Genomic DNA, 20,406 nt, shown 5'->3' with positions numbered 1-20,406 from the left:
TGTTTTTTTTTATTTTTTTTATAAATGTCTAATGATCATGTCAATTTCCCTGCTATGCTGAAATTATAACTAATATTGATACTGTTGTTAATAATATTCATTTTTGTTTCACTACTTTTGGTTTGTTCTGTGTCGTGTTTGTGTCTCCTCAATTGCTCTGTTTATTGCAGTTCTAAGTGTTGTTGGGTCAGGTTTGGTTTCGGAATTGGATTGCATTGTCATGGTATTGCTGTGTATTGTTTTGTTGGATTGATTTAAAAAAAAAAAGTAAATAATTTTTTAAAAAATGAGAATCGATTCTGAATCGCGCAACGTGCGAATCGCGATTCATATTCAAATCGATTTTTTCCTACACCCATAGTATGTATATATATGTATATGTATATATGAATGTATGTTAGGTGAATAATGACAGGTTATATGATTATTTATTTTAAACTCTTATTCAGCCCTAAATCACAAGTGCCTCAAAGGGCTGCACAAACCACAACGACATCCATGGTAGGGCCCACATAAGGGCAAGGAAAAACTCCCCCCAGTTGGACGTCGACCATGATGACCATGAGAAACCTTGGAGAGGAACACATATGTGGGCAAACTAAACCCCCCCCCCCCCATGGGTGACCCGTAAGCAATGGATGTCGAGCGGATCTAACATGATATTGTGAAAGTCCAATCCATAGTGGATCTAATGTAACTGTGAGAATCAAGTCCAAAGTGGATCCAATATAGTAGCGAGAGTCCCATCCAAAGTGGAGGCGGATCAGCAGCGCAGAGATGTCCCCAACTGATACACAGGCGAGCAGTCCATCCTTGCTCCCGAACTTGGACGAGCGGTCCATCCTGGGTCCTGATTTTGGACAGCCAGTACTTCATCCATGGCCACCGGACCGGACCTCCTCCACAAGGGAGAGTGGGACATAGGAGAAAAAGAAAAGAAACAGCTGATCAACTGGTCTAAAAAGGGGGTCTATTTAAAGGCTAGAGTATACAAATGAGTTTTAAGATGAGACTTAAATGCTTCTACTGAGGTAACATCTCTAACTGTTACCGGGAGGGCATTCCAGAGTACTGGAGCCCGAACAGAAAACGCTCTATAGCCCGCAGACTTTTCTTGGGATCTGGGAATCACTAATAAGCCGGAGTCCTTTGAACGCAGATTTCTTGCCGGGACATATGGTACAATACAATCGGCAAGATAGGATGGAGCTAGACCGTGTAGTATTTTATACGTAAGTAGTAAAACCTTAAAGTCACATCTTAAGTGCACAGGAAGCCAGTGCAGGTGAGCCAGTACAGGCGTAATATGATCAATCTTTCTTGTTCTTGTCAAAAGTCTAGCAGCCGCATTTTGTACCAACTGTAATCGTTTAATGCTAGACATAGGGAGACACGAAAATAATACGTTACAGTAGTCGAGACGAGACGTAACAAACGCATGGATAATGATCTCAGCGTCATTAGTGGACAAAATGGAGCGAATTTTAGCGATATTATGGAGATGAAAGAAGGCCATTTTAGTAACGCTTTTAATGTGTGACTCAAAGGAGAGAGTTGGGTCGAAGATAATACGCAGATTTTTTACAGAGTCGCCTTGTTTAATTGTTTGGTGGTCAAATGTTAGAGTTGTATCATTAAATAGAGTTCGGTGTCTAGCAGGACCGATAATCAGCATTTCTGTTTTTTTGGCGTTGAGTTGCAAAAAGTTGGCTGACATCCATTGTTTAATTTCATTAAGACACGCCTCCAGCTGACGTGTTGGTCAGCTTTAGGGGCATGTAGAGTTGGGTGTCAACAGCATAACAGTGAAAGCTTACACCGTATTTGCGTATGACGTCACCCAGCGGCAGCATGTAGATGCTGAAGAGTGCAGAGCCAAGGACCGAACCCTGGGGAACTCCACACGTTACCTTAACATAGTCCGAGGTCACATTGTTATGGGAGACGCGCTGCATCCTGTCAGTAAAATAAGAGTTAAACCAAGACAGGGCTAAGTCTGACATACCAATTCGTGTTTTGATACGCTCTAATAAAATATTATGATTGACGGTATCGAAAGCAGCGCTAAGATCGAGGAGCAGCAACATGGATGACGCATCAGAATCCATCGTTAGCAATAGATCATTAGTCATTTTTGCGAGGGCTGTCTCCGTAGAGTGATTTGCCCTGAAACTGGATTGAAAGGTTTCACATAGATTGTTAGACGCTAAGTGTTCATTTAGCTGCTCTGCAACAATTTTTAAGAGGATTTTCGAAATAAAGGGAAGGTGAGACATCGGTTGGTAGTTTATCATGAGGTCAGGATCGAGGTTAGGTATTTTAATATATATGTATATATATATATATATATATATATATATATATATATATATATATATATATATATATATATATATATTGAGCCCCCCTAAAATATTCTTAAGCCCCCCCTAAATAATTTGGCGTTATATTTTAGTTTATTTAAATCATTAAATTATTTTACCAGGGATAACACTTCTTGTGATACACATCGACAGAGAGTAAAACAATACAAATTGAATTGTCAATAAAGTTTTATCATTGAAAAAGTTCACGTGAGCTCAAGCCCCGCCTGCGCAGACTTGTACACGCACTGCTCCATTGTCACGCTGCATCCACATGCTTTGTACATTTGTTTTTTGTGTTTTTATCGGACTGCTGACACGCAGTCATCACAATTGTATCCCGTCATGTCCACGAAAAACAGAAACACCACAATCATGTGAATGAACAGTTATTGTGTTCTAAGTACATTTTCCTAGCATGGCTTTGAACGGTATGTATGACAACTTTTGTCTTTTTAATACTGAATTGTCGTGGACTCACCTGCCAGACATGTTTCTTCCAGAAGTGGGCCAATCAATGACATGACATCATCACTCGATGAGCATGTTTAGCCTGTTTAATGTCTGACTGGGTATATATGCTAAAGTTCATGCTTTTTGTCTGCATTTCTGTTGTAAAGTCAGCATGAACTTGAACTACATTGACTATGAAATTAAATCCTGGCTGAGCTGCTCCGGCAGGAAAAAAGTTTTCCACGTTATCTTCATTTTACAGCAAATCACAGGCCATAATTGTGTCTTTTTTTTGTAGAACGCTATCGCTTTTTGGTGCTGTTCTTCAACTGCCTGCTGTCGTTTGGCTCCTACTTCTGCTTTGACATCCCCAGTGTTCTACAGGATCAGTTTCAAGGGGTATGTGGATGTTTCCACTTTACTTTAAAGTGGAACTGCTTTTTTTGGGGTGGGGGGGGATTTTGTCCCATTATTCACAATCTTTAGGCAAGACAAGCACACATATGTCTTTCTTTTTTAATGCATTATAAATAATAAATAATTGCTTGTAAGAGTCAGCTTACAATGGAGGTAATATGATTAGAGCTATTCCACCTGTAAAGCACTCCAAAAACCTCCCTCAATGGTTTGTATACATGTAAGTACAGTAGGAAAGGGATTTATATGGCCCCATGCATCACTGACGCATAAAGCGGGACAAATTCGGCATTATATACAGTAGTGGTCAAAAGTTTACATACTCATACATAGGGAGGGCGTGGCGCAGTGGGAGAGTGGCTGTGCGCAACCCGAGGGTCCCTGGTTCAATCCCCACCTAGTACCAACCTCGTCACGTCCGTTGTGTCCTGAGCAAGACACTACACCCTTGCTCCTGATGGGTGCTGGTTAGCGCCTTGCATGGCAGCTCCCTCCATCAGTGTGTGAATGTGAATGGGTAAATGTGGAAGTAGTGTCAAAGCGCTTTGAGTACCTTGAAGGTAGAAAAGCGCTATACAAGTACAACCCATTTATCATTTATCACTTGTGAAGGACATAATGTCATGGCTGTCTTGAGTTTCCAAAAATTTCTACAACTCTTATTTTTTTTGTGATAGAGTTATTGGAGCACATACTTGTTGGTCACAAAAAACATTCATGAAGTTTGGTTCTTTTATGAATTTATTATGGGTCTACTGAAAATGGGACCAAATTTGCTGGGTCAAAAGTATACATACAGCAATGTTAATATTTGGTTACATGTCCCTTGGCAAGTTTTACTGCAATAAGGTGCTTTTGGTAGCCATCTACAAGCTTTTGGCAAACGTCTGGTTGAATTGTTGACCACTCTTGACAAAATTGGTGCAGTTCAGCTAAATTTGTTAGTTTTCTGATATGGACTTGTTTCTTCAGCATTGGCCACACGTTTATGTCAGGACTTTGAGAAGGCCATTTTACAACCTTAATTCTAGCCTGATTTAGCTATTCCTTTACCACTTTTGACGTGTGTTTGGGGTTATTGTCCTGTTGGAACTCCCAACTGCGCCCAAGACCCAACCTATGGGCTGATGATTTGAGGTTGTCTTGAAGAATTCATTGTCTCATTTACTCTCTGTAAAGCACCTGTTCCATTGGCAGCAAAACAGGCTGAGAGCATAATACTACCATCACCATGCTGATGGTAGGAATGGTTATCCTGGGATTAAAGGCCTTACCTTTTCTCCTCCAAAAATATTGCTAGGTATTGTGGCCAAACAGCTCAATTTTTGTTTCATCTGACATCACAATGACAAAGACAAGACTTTCTGGAGGAAAGTTCTGTGGTCAGATGAAACAAAAATTGAGCTGATGGGGCAGAAGCGCACACCATGTATCACAGACCAAACAGGATCCTCAGTGGTTGGCGGGGGGATAGACCAGGGCACACTGAGCACCGAAAAGGTCCAACAAAATATATATCCTCTTTCCCTCAGGGAGGCTAGAAAAAAAACACAAGGAGGTTAGGGATATCAGCTCAGGTCAAATGAAACCAAATTGAGCTGTTTAGCCACAATACCAAGCAATATGTTTGGAGGAGAAAAAGTGAGGCCTTTAATACCAGGAACACCATTCTTTCCGTCAAGCTTGGTGGTGGTAGTATTAGGCTTTGGGCCTGTTTTGCTGCCAATAGAACACTTTTTGGAGAGTAAATTGGACAATATGTTATATGACAAAAAACTTGTTGAAGTCTGCATTTTTTACGTCTCGAAAACATTAGTGCAGCCTTCCTCCCATGCACTTTCAGCGGTCGGTTAAAAGAAGAGGAAAAGAAAGTGGTGTCAAAGATGCACCGCACAACTGCTTCTAAACTGCCCATAAAAAGTGGTAGATGTCCCTCCCCTGCTTGTTTGAAAAGACAGCAAATGATAACTTGAATGCGCAGGAGATTATCAAGTGTCTTGGTGGTGATGTCTCGTATAGTATACAAAAAATCTTTATTTGAATAAGGCGGTCTACGCCACTTTTCAATTACACATGCAGTCTTAGTAGATCACACACAACACACCCACTAATAGTACTCACTATTGTATTGACTGCACACTAAAGTTAAAGTAAAAGTTAAAGTACTAATGATTGTGGCAAAATTATCCTCTGCATTTGACCGACCATCACCCTTGATGACCCCCTTTAGAATAGAATAGAATAGGATAGAAAGTGCTTTATTGATTCCTGGGGGAAATTCAGCTTCAACTGCTCCCAAATGCTCCCCTCAAAGGTGAAGGGAGCATTTGGGAGCAGCAGTGGCCGGATCCAGCAATCATTTTTGGTGATTTAACCCCCAATTCTAACCCTTCCAACCCTGAGTGCCAACCAGGGAGGTAATGGGTCCCATTTTTATAGTCTTTGGTATGACTCGGCCATAGCTTGAACTCAACCTACTGATCTCAGGGCGGACACTCTAACCCAGTGGTTCTTAACCTTGTTGGAGGTACCGAACCCCACCAGTTCTATATGCGAATTCACTGAACCCTTCTTTAGTGAAAAATAAAATGTGTTTTTTTTTTTCAAATTAAAAAAAAACTTATGTTTTTTTTATTGGTGCACAAAATGAACCGTGCATGAACATCACCTTGTTCACAGAACAAAACCAACACAGTGCATGATTTCACAACAAATTACACACCTTACACACATTACCATGAATTGATTAACGTGGACCCCGACTTAAACATGTTGAACATCTTATTCGGGTGTGACCATTTAGTGGTCAATTGTACAGAATATGTACTGTACTGTGCAAACTGTACTGTTTCATATAATGTATTCTCTTCCTTTGCAATCTGCTAATAAAAGTTTCAATCAATCAATCAAAAAACCTGCAAATCAGATGGAAAATTAGAGGGAACATTGTTTGGGGGTATCCATAATACGCCGACAGGGAGAAGTTTTTATTTACACGATAATTCGGATGTGTCTATACTTCTGTGGCGGTGGCTCCACCGAACCCCTGAGGCCGACTCACCGAACCCCTAGGGTTCGATCGAACCCAGGTTAAGAACCACTAGGCCACTGAGTAAACTCAATTTAGTGCAGAGTAATTAGATCTTTGTAAATCGGGCCCTTACTGTACAATGTCTGCTCTTACTGGGATACTGACTGATGCTATGTTTATTACTTCCTGTTTAGTTGAAAAATTGATGATAATCCTCAAACAGGTTTGAAAAAAAGTGCCACAATCGAGCGTCTCTTTGTGTCTTTCTCGCCATTGTCGGGTATAAGTTGAATGTCACAGTGGACTAACGTCTCGGCTTGTGGCAACAACATTCTACTATGTAAGTGAGAGGCATGATTTATAATCTACAATTAACTTCCACCAACTCAGAGGTGATATTGCAGGAGCTCAGTATCTCAATACTGTAGCTGCGTGAGTGAGTTACCGCTCTGTGATCACAGTGCTGCTAAACATAGTTCAATAACAATAATGCTAATATTTGGTTAGTATTCAGGTCATAAAATGTACAGCCACCGATTGTGCAAGTTCTCCCACTTAAAATGATGACAGAGGTCTGTAATATTCATCATAGGTACACTTCAACTGTGAGAGACAGAATAGGGAAACATATCCAGGAATTCACATTGTAGGAATTTTAAATAATTTATTTGTAAATTATGGTGGAAAATAAGTATTTGGTCAACCATTCAAAGCTCTCATTGATGGAAGGAGGTTTTGGCTCAAAATCTCACGATACATGGCCCTATTCATTCTTTCTTTAACACGGATCAATCGTCCTGTCCCCTTAGCAGAAAAACAGCCCAAAGCATGATGTTTCCACCCCCATGCTTCACAGTAGGTGTAGTGTTCTTGGGATGCAACTCAGTATTCTTCTTCCTCCAAACACAACGAGTTGAGTTTATTCCAAAAAGTTCTATTTTGTTTTCATCTAACCATATGAGATTCTCCCAATCCTCTGCTGTATCATCCATGTATCCATTTTGGGGCCATGTATCATGAGAATTTGAGGCAAAACCTCCTTCTATTAGTGAGAGCTTAGAATGGTTGACCAAATACTTATTTTCCACCATAATTTATAAATAAATTCTTTAAAATTCCTACAATGTGGATTCCTGTATTTGTTTTTCACATTCTGTCTCTCTCAGTTGAAGTGTACCTATGAGGAAAATTACAGACCTCTGTCATCATTTTAAGTGGTAGAACTTGCACAATCGGTGGCTGACTAAATACTTTTTTGCCCCACTGTAGATGGAGTATTGTTGGCAATTTGGATGTATTTTTGGAGGGCTTTATGGGTGAAATAGACTTTTCCCATTAGTTGCATTCTTGGCCACCTTTTACTTGCCATATTTTACGAATTTGAATGCATAAAAGAAGAAGAAAAACATGTGTTCTTGTCTTACATATGAATTGTGAAAAATTTTTTTGCAGTTCCCCTTTAACACTTTAATCACGTTGTCCTCATTCTCTCAGAACCTGACATGTCCCAATGCGACAGTGATCAATGGCACGGTGGACTGTGTGGTGGGCTTGGGGATGACCCCTCAGCAGTACAATCTTCTCTATGCTATCTGTGCATGGACGTAAGTGCACGCAGACATTGACACGCCTTGAACGCAATGCTGTGTGTGAACCGTAAACTTGGCTTTATTACTTTTCATCATCAGGAATGCAGTAGTGGTGATCATAGCTGGATTCCTTATTGACAAATTGGGAAACCGCTGTAAGATGCTTTCATATTATTTTACAAATTGTGTCAGACTTAATTTCTAAAAAAAAACTAAAACAAAAACCTAATTGAGTACAGGGATACATTATGCAATTTTTCATATTTTTGTTTTAGAAGCAAAGGTGGGTAGTGTAGCCAAAAAAATACACTAAAGTAAGAGTACTGAGTAGAGTAGGTAAGGTTGTATTTTTGCCTCACTCCTGTGAGAATCCTGCATGTGACTGAAGCATTAGGAGTGAGATTATCCAGGACTAGCTGCAGTATGCTGTAACAACCACCAGGTGGCATCTGTGAGCGGACGATATTTTATCATCTCTTTCTCTTCCAAATGTATCAGTTCAGTGGTGCAGGCATTCTTCCCTCACTCAACTTCTAATTTTTTCAGTAGCTGTTTTTAATTGGTATTTGCACTGCAACCATAGTTGGTGTGTGTGTGTGAGAGAGGGTGCCTGTTCGGTTTGCTGTGCATAGAACTTCGCTAACCACAGGGTGGGGGCGTTTTGTGTGAAGAAGCGCATCTGAAATGTAAATATTCAATGACTAAGCCATTCTTATGACAATTAGGCCCAAAAGTATTCCTAGACACATCATGCTCTGTCACTAAAAATATTAGGATAAATTAATTTCACGGTAGCATTCGTGGCCCGCGTGACTAGGACATGCGCTTCAAAGCAGAAGGTCATGAAAAATCCATGTCCGAGTTTAAGTTAAGTACCCAAACTTATGTTTTGATGATGTTGAAATTGTTTAATACAATTAATAGTAATTAAAACAGTGGATTGTTCATTGTGTTGCTCATGGTAATATTATTTATATGGTGCTTCCATGATTTTGGCCTTTCAGAGCTCCTCTTGGACCACCATTTTTGTTTACCTTGATATTTGTCAAATCCTGGTCATGGCCGTCGTTCTGGGGGAAGATCGATCAGTCATCCCAGCAACCTTTGTAAAAACTCTGAGGGTTACAGTGCATCCAGATAGTATTTATAGCGCTTCACTTTTTTCCACATTTTGTTATGTTACAGCCTTATTCCTAAATGGAATGCATTCATTTTTGTTCTCAAAATTCTACAGAAAATACCTCATAATGACAATGTAAAACGTTTTGCAAATGTATTAAAACTAAGAAACGAAACAAATATCACATTTATATAGTGTAAGTGTTTACAGCCTTTGCTCAATACTTTGTTCATGCACATTTGGCAGCAATTACAGCCCAAAGTCTTTTTGAATACGATGCCACAAGCTTAACTCAACTATCTTTGCGCAGTTTCGCACAAATTATCTTTGCAGCATCCATACTTGCATACTTGCCAACCTAAAGACATCCTAATTCAGGAGGTGCGGGGCGTGGTCGGGGTGGGGCGGAGGCGTGGTTGGGGAGGGGGGGCGTGGTTAAGAGGGGCAGAGTATATTTACATCTACAATTCACCAAATCGAGTATTTCATATATATTTCATATATATATATATATATATATATATATATATATATATATATATATATATATATATATATGTTTGTATATATATATGTGTATATATATATATATATATATATGTATATATGTGTGTGTATATATATATATGTGTGTGTATATATATATATATATATATATGTGTGTATATATATATATATATGTGTATATGTATATATATGTGTGTGTATATATATATATATATATATATATATGTGTGTATATATATATATGTGTATATATATATATGTGTATATATATATATATATATGTATTTGTGTATATATATATATATATATATATATATATATATATAAATGTGTGTGTATGAAATACTTGACTTTCAGTGAATTCTAGTTATATATATTTATCTAATTATATATATATAAATACAATTTCAGATGGCACCTATCAAATACACAGTAATAAAAACACAGTTGTTCAACTAACTGTACTGTGCTTGCTGGTTACTAAAAAAACAACAACACTTACATTTCACGATTTGAGTAACCATTGTTCTGCCATCTATTTCTTAATTTTGCTCGTCGACGGTGTAATATATTGGGTTGGAGTCAATAACCAGGCGAGGTGATAAAGTTATGTCTCTTTACTGTGGGCTTCAGAACAGACTCCCTCACTTGCCGTCACCACGTAAATCGTTGGCCAATCAAAAAGTAACCCCATAACGCTATAGCCAACATTCACCAGGAGATGGCAACAGACAACATATAATCTATACTCTATTACAGACGGCGTCGCCATGGCTGTAACTTCCTCGTTCTTCTGCTTTGTTTCCTTGTGTGTGCAGTTTTTTATTCAAATCCGTAGATCACCAGGCCAGCACCATCTCTACAGTGAAGCATGGTGGTGGCCGCATCATGCTGTGGGGATGTTTTTCAGCGGCAGGAACTGGGTGACTAGTCAGGATAGAGGGATCGATAAATGCAGCAATGTACAGATACATCCTGGATAAAAAACAATGCTTCCCGTCAAACCTGATGGAGCTTGAGAGGTGCTGAACAAAGGAATGGGCAAAGAGGAATGGGTAAATATGTGCATAGATAGGTGTGCCAAGCTTGTGTGATCGTATTCAAAAAGACTTGAGGCTGCAATTGCTGCCAAAGGCCCCTCCATAACCCGATAGGGACAAGCGGTAGAAAATGGATAGATGAATGGGTGCATCAACAAAGTATTGAGCAAAGGCTGTGAATCCTTATGTACATGTGATTTTTTTTTTTTTTTACTTAAAAAAAAAAAGCGAATAAAAATTCCGCATTGTCATTATGAAGTATTGTCTGTAGAATTTTGAGGACAAAAAATTATTCACACCCTTTTGGAATAAGGCTGTATCATAACAAAATGTGGAAAAATTTACCGGTAAGTGCTGTGAATATTTTCCCGATGTACTGTATGTAAAATCGCCTTACTACCCACCTCTTACTATTATGTCCAAGACGAGATCTGTGAGAAAAAACAATAATGCAAAGCTGTATACTGGTCAGAGCTACTAGGAGGCATAATAATTCTTGGACAGGGGTGTGTAAAGCGCAAGGGCATCCAAAATCTGTTATTTTTTTGTTGTCCTGCGCCACATTTTAGAAATACAACAAGAACAGAAATCTGGCCCTCCAAATTCTTTGATATTTCAAGATGCGTCCCTCAGTGGACAAGGTTGGACACTTTTGATTTGGCCCGGGCTGTGCTCTTAGACAATTTGGTTAGATTTGTATTTCTCTTTTTCCACAGTCGGGGTATTCCTCTTCTCTTTCTTGTGCGTTTCGGGTTCCTCTTTGTTCGCCCTGGGTTCCCACTTCAGAGGAACTCCATACCTGCTGCCACTCATGCTCACAGGACGGTTTCTGTTCGGATCAGGCAACGGATCTTTGAGCAGTAAGCGTGTAATGTTAAAACCACACTTCCTGAAAGCGATATGTGCTATGTTTATTTTGATCCTCTGTAGTCGTTCAGAATTGCATCACTGCCTTCTGGTTCAAGGGGAAAGAACTGGCCTTCGCTTTTGGGCTGACATTAGCGTTCTCTCGCTTGGGATCTGTGCTCAACTTCTTCTTTACGCAAAGGTTTGAAGAAAGGTTTGGCTTGCAGTGGACCCTGTGGGGGGGTAAGTAGTGGAGGAATCTGTCTCATAAAACAGTACCGTGAATAGGTGCTTATGTCACATTATTTTTGGTTTTCATAGGGGCCTTCTTGTGTTTGTTGGGCTTTACGTCTGCCATCATAGTTAGCACTCTGGACAAGGTGGGAACGAGGCAGCTGGGTCTTGATGGTGCCATCCAGGAGGAGTCTCGCAAAGTGGTACAACACTCTTATGAAAATCATATGAAAGTAATTCTACTTCCATGTAAGATGTGAAAACAAGCTAAAGTACACAACAATGGATACTGACTAATAACCTACTCGGTGGCCTTGTGGTTAGAGTGTCCGCCCTGAGATCGGTAGGTTGTGAGTTCGAACCCCCATTACCTATCTGCTTGGCACTCAGCATCAAGAGTCAAGGGAATTGGGAGTTAATTCACCAAAAATTATTCCCGGGCGCGGCCACTGCTGCTGCCCACTGCTACCCACTGCTGCCCTCACCTCACAGGGGATGATCAAGGGGATGGGTCAAATGCAGAGGACACGTTTCACCACACCTAATGTGTGAGTGACAATCATTGGTACTTAAACTTTTAATTTAACTTAATAATGCGAGCCTTAAGCTGGTACACGAGAGAAGAGCATAGCGTGAATCCTCGTGTGTGCATAGCGGGCGAATGATAATTATGTATTTATCAAAAACAATTGTTAATTTCGCAAATAATCCTTTAAAAATAAATAATTTCTGTAATTGTTTTAAAATTTGTACCAGCAACATGAGGGTTACGGGTTCAATCCCTGATTTTCGCCATCCTAGTCACGTCCGTTGTGTCCTTGAGCAAGACACTTCAGCCTTGCTCCTGATGGGTTGTGGTTAGCGCCCGTCATCAGTGTGTGAATGGGTGAATGTGGAGTTAGTATCAAAGCGCTTTGAGTACATTCAAGGTACTCAAAGCGCTATACAAGTATAACTAATTTACAGTATACCATCCATCCATTTTTTACCGCTTGTCCCTCTCGGTCTCCCCACATAAAATAAATGTCTTTTTTCTCTTTTACCTAGTGACTTGGCTATTTGATCCATTTAAATGGTAAATGTGTTATACTTGTATAGCCCTTTTCTACCTTCAAGCTACTCAAAGCGCTTTGACACTATTTCGACACACAAAAAAATAAAAATTATAAACAAACACTTTGCAAACAAATGAGTTTTATTGTGATAGTTATTTGCAAAAAAATATAAATTAAATATAAAATATTCAACCCCTTTTTCTGAAGGGGTTTTACTGCCTAGTTCTGCACCTCTTGTGTCCTGGGAATGATGCAACCTTTTTCCAACATCAATCCATTTTGAACTATAATCGTCCCTCGTTTATTGCTGTAATTAGTTCCGGAAATGACCGCGATAAACATATTTCTGCAAAGTAGAAATCATTAATTAAATATAAATCTAATATTTTAATAGTTAGGGCATAAAAAACATTTATGACCTTCTAAAAAGAACAAACATTTTGAGAGCACTCTACACATGAAATACCACCATTTACTTACTCTTTTAATCCAGTACAGCAGTGGTTCTCAACCTTTTTGCAGTGATGTACCCCCTGTGAACATTTTTTTTAATTCAAGTACCCCCTGATCAGAGCAAAGCATTTTTGGTTGAAAAAAACTGACAAAGAAGCAAAATACAGCACTATGTCAAATATTGCTCATTTGTAGTGGTCTTTCTTGAACTATTTGGAAAATAAGATATAAGAATAACTAAAAACTTGTTAAAAAATAAACAAGTGATTCAATTATAAATACAGATTTCTACACATAGCGCTTTTCTCTAGTGACTTAAAGCACTTTTCGTTGTGAAATCAATCTATCGATGTTTATTTATATGACCCTAAATCACAAGTGTCTCAAAGGGCTGCACAAACCACAACGACATCCTCGGTACAGAGCCCACATAAAGGCAAGGAAAAACGCACCACAGTGGGATGTCGGTGACAGTGTCTATGAGAAACCTTGGAGAGGATCGCATATGTGGGCAACCCCCCATTATCAAAGTTACATTTAAACCACTGTGGGTGGCACTGGGAGCAGGTGGGTAAAGTGTCTTCCCTAAGGACACAACAGCATTAACTAGGATGGCAGAAGCGGGGATCGAACCTGGAACCCTCAAGTTGCTGGCACGGCCACCAGAGCTATACCGCCCGGGTACTTAAAGTGCCGTCTCTGGGGATTGTAATAGAGATCCATCTGGATTCATGAACTTAATTATTAACATTTCTTCACAAAAAAAGAAATCTTTATCATCAATATTTATGGAACATGTCCGCAAAAAATCTAGCTGTCAACACTTAATATTGCATTGTTGCATTTCTTTTTACAGTTTATGAACTTACATTCTCGCGACTGTGTTGGATCCATTGTGGATTGAACTTTCACAGTATCATGTTAGACCCGCTCGACATCCATTGCTTTCCTCCTCTCTAAGGTTCTCATAGTCATCATTGTCACCGACGTCCCACTGGGTCATTATTGTCACCGATGTCCCACTGGGTGTGAGTTTTCCTTGCCCTTATGTGGGCCTACCGAGGATGTCGTGGTGGTCTGTGCAGCCCTTTGAGACACTAGTGATTTAGGGCTATATAAGTAAACATTGATTGATTGATTTTGTTGAAGTATTATTCAATAAATATATTTTTAAAGGATTTTTGAATTGTTGCTATTTTTAGAATATTTTAAAAAAATCTCACGTACCCCTTGGCATACCTTCAAGTACCCCCAGGGGCACGCGTACCCCCATTTGAGAACCACTGCAGTACAGGAATACTGCCTGAGGCTGAGCCAATGAGTGGCCACAAACTTGACAGTTTGCTCTAATTAGTTAGGTCTCCTACAGTGGAAAAAGCTACTGTAGAACTGATCATTTTACTATAATTTGCCATTTTATCCTTGGAAATGCTTCTTTTCGGCCCTCCAAAATTGTAGACTATGCTTTCCGAAAAAAAAAAGAAAAACCTCAATAAAATTTTGCCATGTGGTGAAGCCGCAAGTTTTGAAGCATGATGTGGCAAAGAACAACTGTACTATATTTATAGTATTTTGTGTTAACCATGATTATTTTGACCATTAAATGGCCTCTTTGACATGTTTATAATACTGGAAAAACTCACCAAATTTTGCGTGTGTGCAAAGCCATCTCAGTCGCGCCCATGAAATGTTATAATATTTTATACAGCGCCACCAGTGCGTCCAATTGACATTAAATCTGGTGTGTACGTTCATCAAATCAATGCTGCAAGATGTTTGTGACTTTCAGGTGCCTTTCTAGGGCTACTTTTGGAACAACGTCTCCTACTTTTAGTCTTACTTCTCTTCTACAGAGAATTCAGGATGTAAAACTGCTGTCGCTAAGATACTGGCTGCTGGTTTTCACCATCATGTTCTTTTACAATGGAATCTTCTCCTTTGTTGCTGATGCCAGGTAGGCAGCAACAAGAATAAAGGCAAACAAATTGATGTTGGAAGAGTAAAAAAAATATATTTTAAACTGTTTTTTTCTGTCTAGTAAGTTCATTCAAGATAAATACAATGGTTACACTCACAAGGAGGCTGCTTACATCGCAGGGGCCGTTTACGACAGCTCACTCGTCCTCTCTGCTGGCATCGGCTTTCTTATAGTAAGTTGGGACTCTTGGTGCCAATAAATGTATAAACTACATTTAATATGGTTCCTGGTGTGTTTCAGGATTACGTGGGTCTGCGTGGGATTTTTGCCATGTCCTGTGCCATCCTCGCTCTGCCCGTGTTTGGACTTCTAGCCTTCACATTTGTCCCTCCTCTTGTCTGCACTATTTGGCTTGGAGTCATTTATCCTTGTGCTTCTGTGAGTTCTGTTTTGTACACACTGAAAAGAAAATACAGTATTTTGCTTCGCTACTACAACTACTATTGCTACCACTTTAAATATGTTGCAAATGATGTAAGTTAAACATAAATATTTCAGTAAACGATGCTTATCATTGGTGCATACATTTATTTATTTTTACAACAATTTTATATTTCTGTTCAGATCTGGAGGCCGTGCACTACTTTACCTTTGGTACTAGTACCACAGCTGGAAAACAAAAATATTGTAATGAGATTGAGTTCTTTATGCTAATAGGATGTCAACCATATTAGCAAAATATGAAAATATATCCAAATCCAGTCCCTCCAGGCTGTCACGGTCGCGCAAATTCAACCAATCCTCGCATATTATGTGCAGCCTCTTAACTTCGTGAACATTAAAAAAGTTAAAGTTAAATATACACACACACATGTCCATATATATATATATATATATATATATATATATATATATATATATATATATATATATATATACACACAAACACATGTCTATATATACATATATATATATATGTGTATAAATGTGTGTGTGTATATATATATATATATATATATATATATATATATAATGTCTTGATTAGATTATCCAGAGAATAGTGCTCAATACCGTGGTAGAGCGCAATATGTAGGTGTGGGAAAAATCACAAGACTACTTCATCTCTACAGAACTGTTTCAGGAGGGGTTCCCTCAATCATCAGGAGATTTTAATGGAAGCATTCACATACAATGGTTTATATAGGGCACAGAGTGGGTGGGTACAGGCAGGCGTAGGGGCCTGGTGATTGGCTCATGTGTTACCTAGGAGGTGTTTCCGTCTGTGGCGGCATGTTGAAATGATTTCACTGCGCTTGTTGAGGGATGATAGATCTGGATGATATATAATAAACAGTTTCTCTTTTAAGCATAGGTTGCATCTTTTATTACCACTGTTGTAAGGTGTGCTGGATGCAAGAATTTGCCATGTTATTGAATATTCAACCATATTGTCTTTGAGGTTCCAAATGTGTTTGCTGAGTTCTGTAGAATTCCGCAAAGTCTGGTTTCTAAAGGAGGCGTTGTGATTATTCCATCTTGTTTTGAACGCTCCTTCGGTTAATCCTACGTACGTGTCGGATGTGTTAATGTCCTTGCATGTTACCTTTGCTTGGTAAACGATTGATGTCTGTAAGCACCCTCCGTTGAGAGGGAAATCAGGTTTCTTGCGACAGTTACATTCCATATTGGTTTCAGAGTCGTTTAGTCTAGGGGTGGGCAGTCCTTTTGCATTTGCTTTGTTGTGGTTTGGAATGATTTGTTGTATGTTATTCATACAGCTGTAGCTCAATTTAATGTTGTTCTTGTTGAATATTTTTCTTAGGGTGTTGCCTTTGGGGAAGTGTTTGTCGATCAGAGTGAGGAACTTGTGGTCGATGTTGGTTGAGGCGTTTTTGCTGAATGGCGGGTTGTACCAGATGATGTTGTTTCGTTTTCTGCTCTTTTTTGGTTGGTTTCCTGGAGTGGGTTCATAGGTGAGGGTGAAGTTGTATCCGCTTTCATCAAGTGCTTTCTGGTACGGAGGGGTTGCTTGGTCGAATTCAGCTTTGCTAGATGACAGCATCGATAGCCTTTTATTAATTCCGGTAGGTATTCTTTTCGTGGTGGTGGGTGGGTGGTTGCTGTCGTGGTGCACGTATTGGAGTGTTGTGTTGGGTTTCGTGAATGGTTGGTAGCTGTTATTTCTCAGGTTGAAAGTGACGTCAAGGAAGTTGACGGTTTGCTTGTTGGCTTCAATCGTGATCAGTAGGCCGTTTTCTTTGAAGATTTGGCATATGCGCTTCTTGGTGTTCTCGCTGCTCCTTGGCGAGTGAAAAATATTCAACAAGAACATTAAATTGAGCTACAGCTGTATGAATAACATACAACAAATCATTTCAAACCACAACAAAGCAATTGCAAAAGGAATGCCCACCCCCAGGCTAAACGACTCTGAAACCAATAAGGAATGTAACTGTCGCAAGAAACCTGATTGCCCTCTCAACGGAGGGTGCTTACAGACATCAGTCGTTTACCAAGCAAAGGTAACACGCAAGGACATTAACACATCCGACACGTATGTAGGATTAACCGAAGGAGCGTTCAAAACAAGATGGAATAATCACAACGCCTCCTTTAGAAACCAGACTTTGCGGAATTCTACAGAACTCAGCAAACACATTTGGAACCTCAAAGACAATAATGTTGAATATTCAATAACATGGCAAATTCTTGCATCCAGCACACCTTACAACAGTGGTAATAAAAGATGCAACCTATGCTTAAAAGAGAAACTGTTTATTATATATCATCCAGATCTATCATCCCTCAACAAGCGCAGTGAAATCATTTCAACATGCCGCCACAGACGGAAACACCTTCTAGGTAACACATGAGCCAATCACCACGCCCCTACGCCTGCCTGTACCCACCCACTCTGTGCCCTATATAAACCATTGTATGTGAATGCTTCCATTAAAATCTCCTGATGATTGAGGGAACCCCTCATGAAACAGTTCTGTAGAGATGAAGTAGTCTTGTGATTTTTCCCACACACACACATATATATATATATATATATATATATACATATACATATACATATACATATATAGACTGGTATATATATATATCAGTCCATCCATTTTCTACCGCTTATTCCCTTTGGGGTCGCGGGGGGCGCTAGTGCCTATCTCAGCTACAATCGGGCGGAAAGCGGGTACACCCTGGACAAGTCGCCACCTTATCGCAGTATATATATATATATATATATATATATATATATATATATATATATATATATATATATATATATATATATATATAGATGTGTATATATATATATATATATATGGATGTATGAGACACACACACAAATATACATTTACATACATAAATATACATACATACATATGTATATATATATATGTATGTATGTATGTATGTTTATGTATGTAAATGTATATTTGTGTGTGTGTCTCATACATCCATCCATCCATTTCCTACCGTTTATTTCCTTTGAGGTCGCGGGGGCCGCTGGTGCCTATATCAGCTACAATCGGGCGGAAGGTGGGGTACACCTTGGACAAGTTGCCACCTAACCACAGTGTTTCATACACATACAAGTGTATATGTATGTGTATATATGTATTATATAGATGTGTATATATATATATACCTACGTGTATAATATTGTATTTGTGTAAGTATTTGACCCCGAACGGGACAAGCGGTTGAAAATGGATTGATGGATGGATGTGTACAGTATATTGTGTGCACCTCTTTTGCACATTTTTGTGTGCCATGTTGGTCAGATGCTTTCCTCAGACATTAAGTTTAATGTGTCGGTTGATTGTTTTTTCTTCAGGAAATTACATTTCAATTCCAGAGGGAAAATCACAACAATTTATGACAAGGTTCACTTTATCATGCAATTTTATCGCAACAAAAACCAACAAAAACACCTGCACTTTGCATGGCTATTTTTTGGAAGAACTTATGCAAATTCGGCAACTCAATAACAACACGCGAGATCCTGGAGGGACTGATACATTTCTGTCAGTGTTCAAAAAGGTTTATTTTAAGGTGAAAAAAAAATGATGTGTTGTTTGGAGTTACGGGTTACAAAAAATACATAAAACACAAATGACAAATTCATAAAATTACAAGCAGATGTAATGTTATTGAAAAGAATAAGCCTTAAAATATTGCAACTTTTGGGACAACTTTTTGAAAATGCTTCCACGAAATCAGGCCTTTTAGACAGCAACAATCACAAACAAGCTCACCAAATACTTGGAAGGACTATAAATTGATTTGAAAATCAGTTTATAATTGACATAATTTTGCAGGTGAGCATGTGGTCGTCTCTCCCTCTCGTCGTGCCACAAGCCACCATCGGCACAGCTTGGGGCCTCGCTAGTTCAGTCCACATGTTTGGGGTTGGCGTCTCCAACCTTGTCGTGGGGCAGATTTTAGGCACCAAGCCCAGGTAGGAAAACATTCGGACTGCGGCGTGTCGATGCTTGGCAATGTTACAAAAATCTCTGCTGTTGCACTTTAGTGACGCTAAGATTCCACTGTGGCGCTGGCAGAGGATGATGATCTTCATGTTGGCCAATACCGTCGGCTGCATCGTCACCTCAGCAATGCTCAACATCATCGATCACAGACAGGTCACACATTCCTCACCTCCCTTTGTCTGTTTTAAATGTTAAATAATGTGTGTTTTGTTTAGGGTGGGACACTGAACAAGAGGACAACAAAAGCAGGACAGTATGAGAGAGAGTCTGACAGAGAGACACTCAAAGAGGAAAGTGAGGATGAGGGAGATGAATCACTCCCATCCCACTCCTTCAACTCATGACTTCTCAAGTTTCAACTTTTCTCTTCACCTCCTTTTTGATAACGATATTTTATTTGAAAACCAGAATTATATGGTTGCTTCTGTGTATTTTTAGAATTTTTTTGTTGCTATTTATCCTAAAATATATTTGTACTTGTTTACTTAGAAAATGTAATCCTATTGTAATAATTTGCATATATTACTGAAAATATTAATGAAAAAAGCAAGTTTTTAAATGACTGACTAACTGAAAGTCCCTGACTGACCTATTTTATGATGTATTTTTATTGTTTATTGGCATTGTCAAGGATTTTATTGTTTAAAAAACAGCTACATTTGCATCATTGTAACTCTTACTGTATATAAATGTTTCTCAAGCTTTTTTTGGAGTACCTTACCACTTCATAAACATTTTGCTTTGCAAGTGAATTGTTGTTATCTTATCGAAGTATGATTTGGTTCAAATATGAAATGGGACTTGTGTGCCCCCAGTGCTACTCGTACTTCAGTTTAAGAATGAATGCACATATGCAAGCTATACAATAGATACAGTGTCTT

General features: G+C 39.0%; 1 protein-coding gene across 2 annotated transcripts; it reads left to right on the top strand.

The window, feature by feature from the left end:
* Positions 1-2,609: 2,609 nt before the first annotated feature.
* LOC133558147 (major facilitator superfamily domain-containing protein 1-like) lies at positions 2,610-20,277 on the top strand. Of its 2 annotated transcripts, XM_061909308.1 has the most exons (13): positions 2,610-2,794; positions 3,115-3,215; positions 7,759-7,868; positions 7,953-8,008; positions 11,237-11,380; positions 11,451-11,609; positions 11,688-11,803; positions 14,962-15,062; positions 15,147-15,258; positions 15,327-15,464; positions 19,355-19,494; positions 19,567-19,678; positions 19,741-20,277. In XM_061909308.1, exons 1-13 carry the CDS (start codon positions 2,782-2,784, stop codon positions 19,867-19,869), a joined length of 1,431 nt encoding a protein of 476 aa, XP_061765292.1. In that variant the 5' UTR covers positions 2,610-2,781; the 3' UTR covers positions 19,870-20,277. The 2 variants fall into 2 exon arrangements, with proteins under 2 accessions (XP_061765292.1, XP_061765293.1); XM_061909309.1 differs by lacking the exons at positions 2,610-2,794; positions 7,953-8,008.
* The last annotated feature ends 129 nt before the right edge of the window (positions 20,278-20,406 follow it).

The sequence above is a fragment of the Nerophis ophidion genome, linkage group LG08, assembly GCF_033978795.1.
Source record: "Nerophis ophidion isolate RoL-2023_Sa linkage group LG08, RoL_Noph_v1.0, whole genome shotgun sequence".
Taxonomy (NCBI): domain Eukaryota; kingdom Metazoa; phylum Chordata; class Actinopteri; order Syngnathiformes; family Syngnathidae; genus Nerophis; species Nerophis ophidion.
The sequence above is the reverse complement of the archived record's forward strand: the minus strand, read 5'-3'. Positions and strand labels throughout refer to the sequence as shown.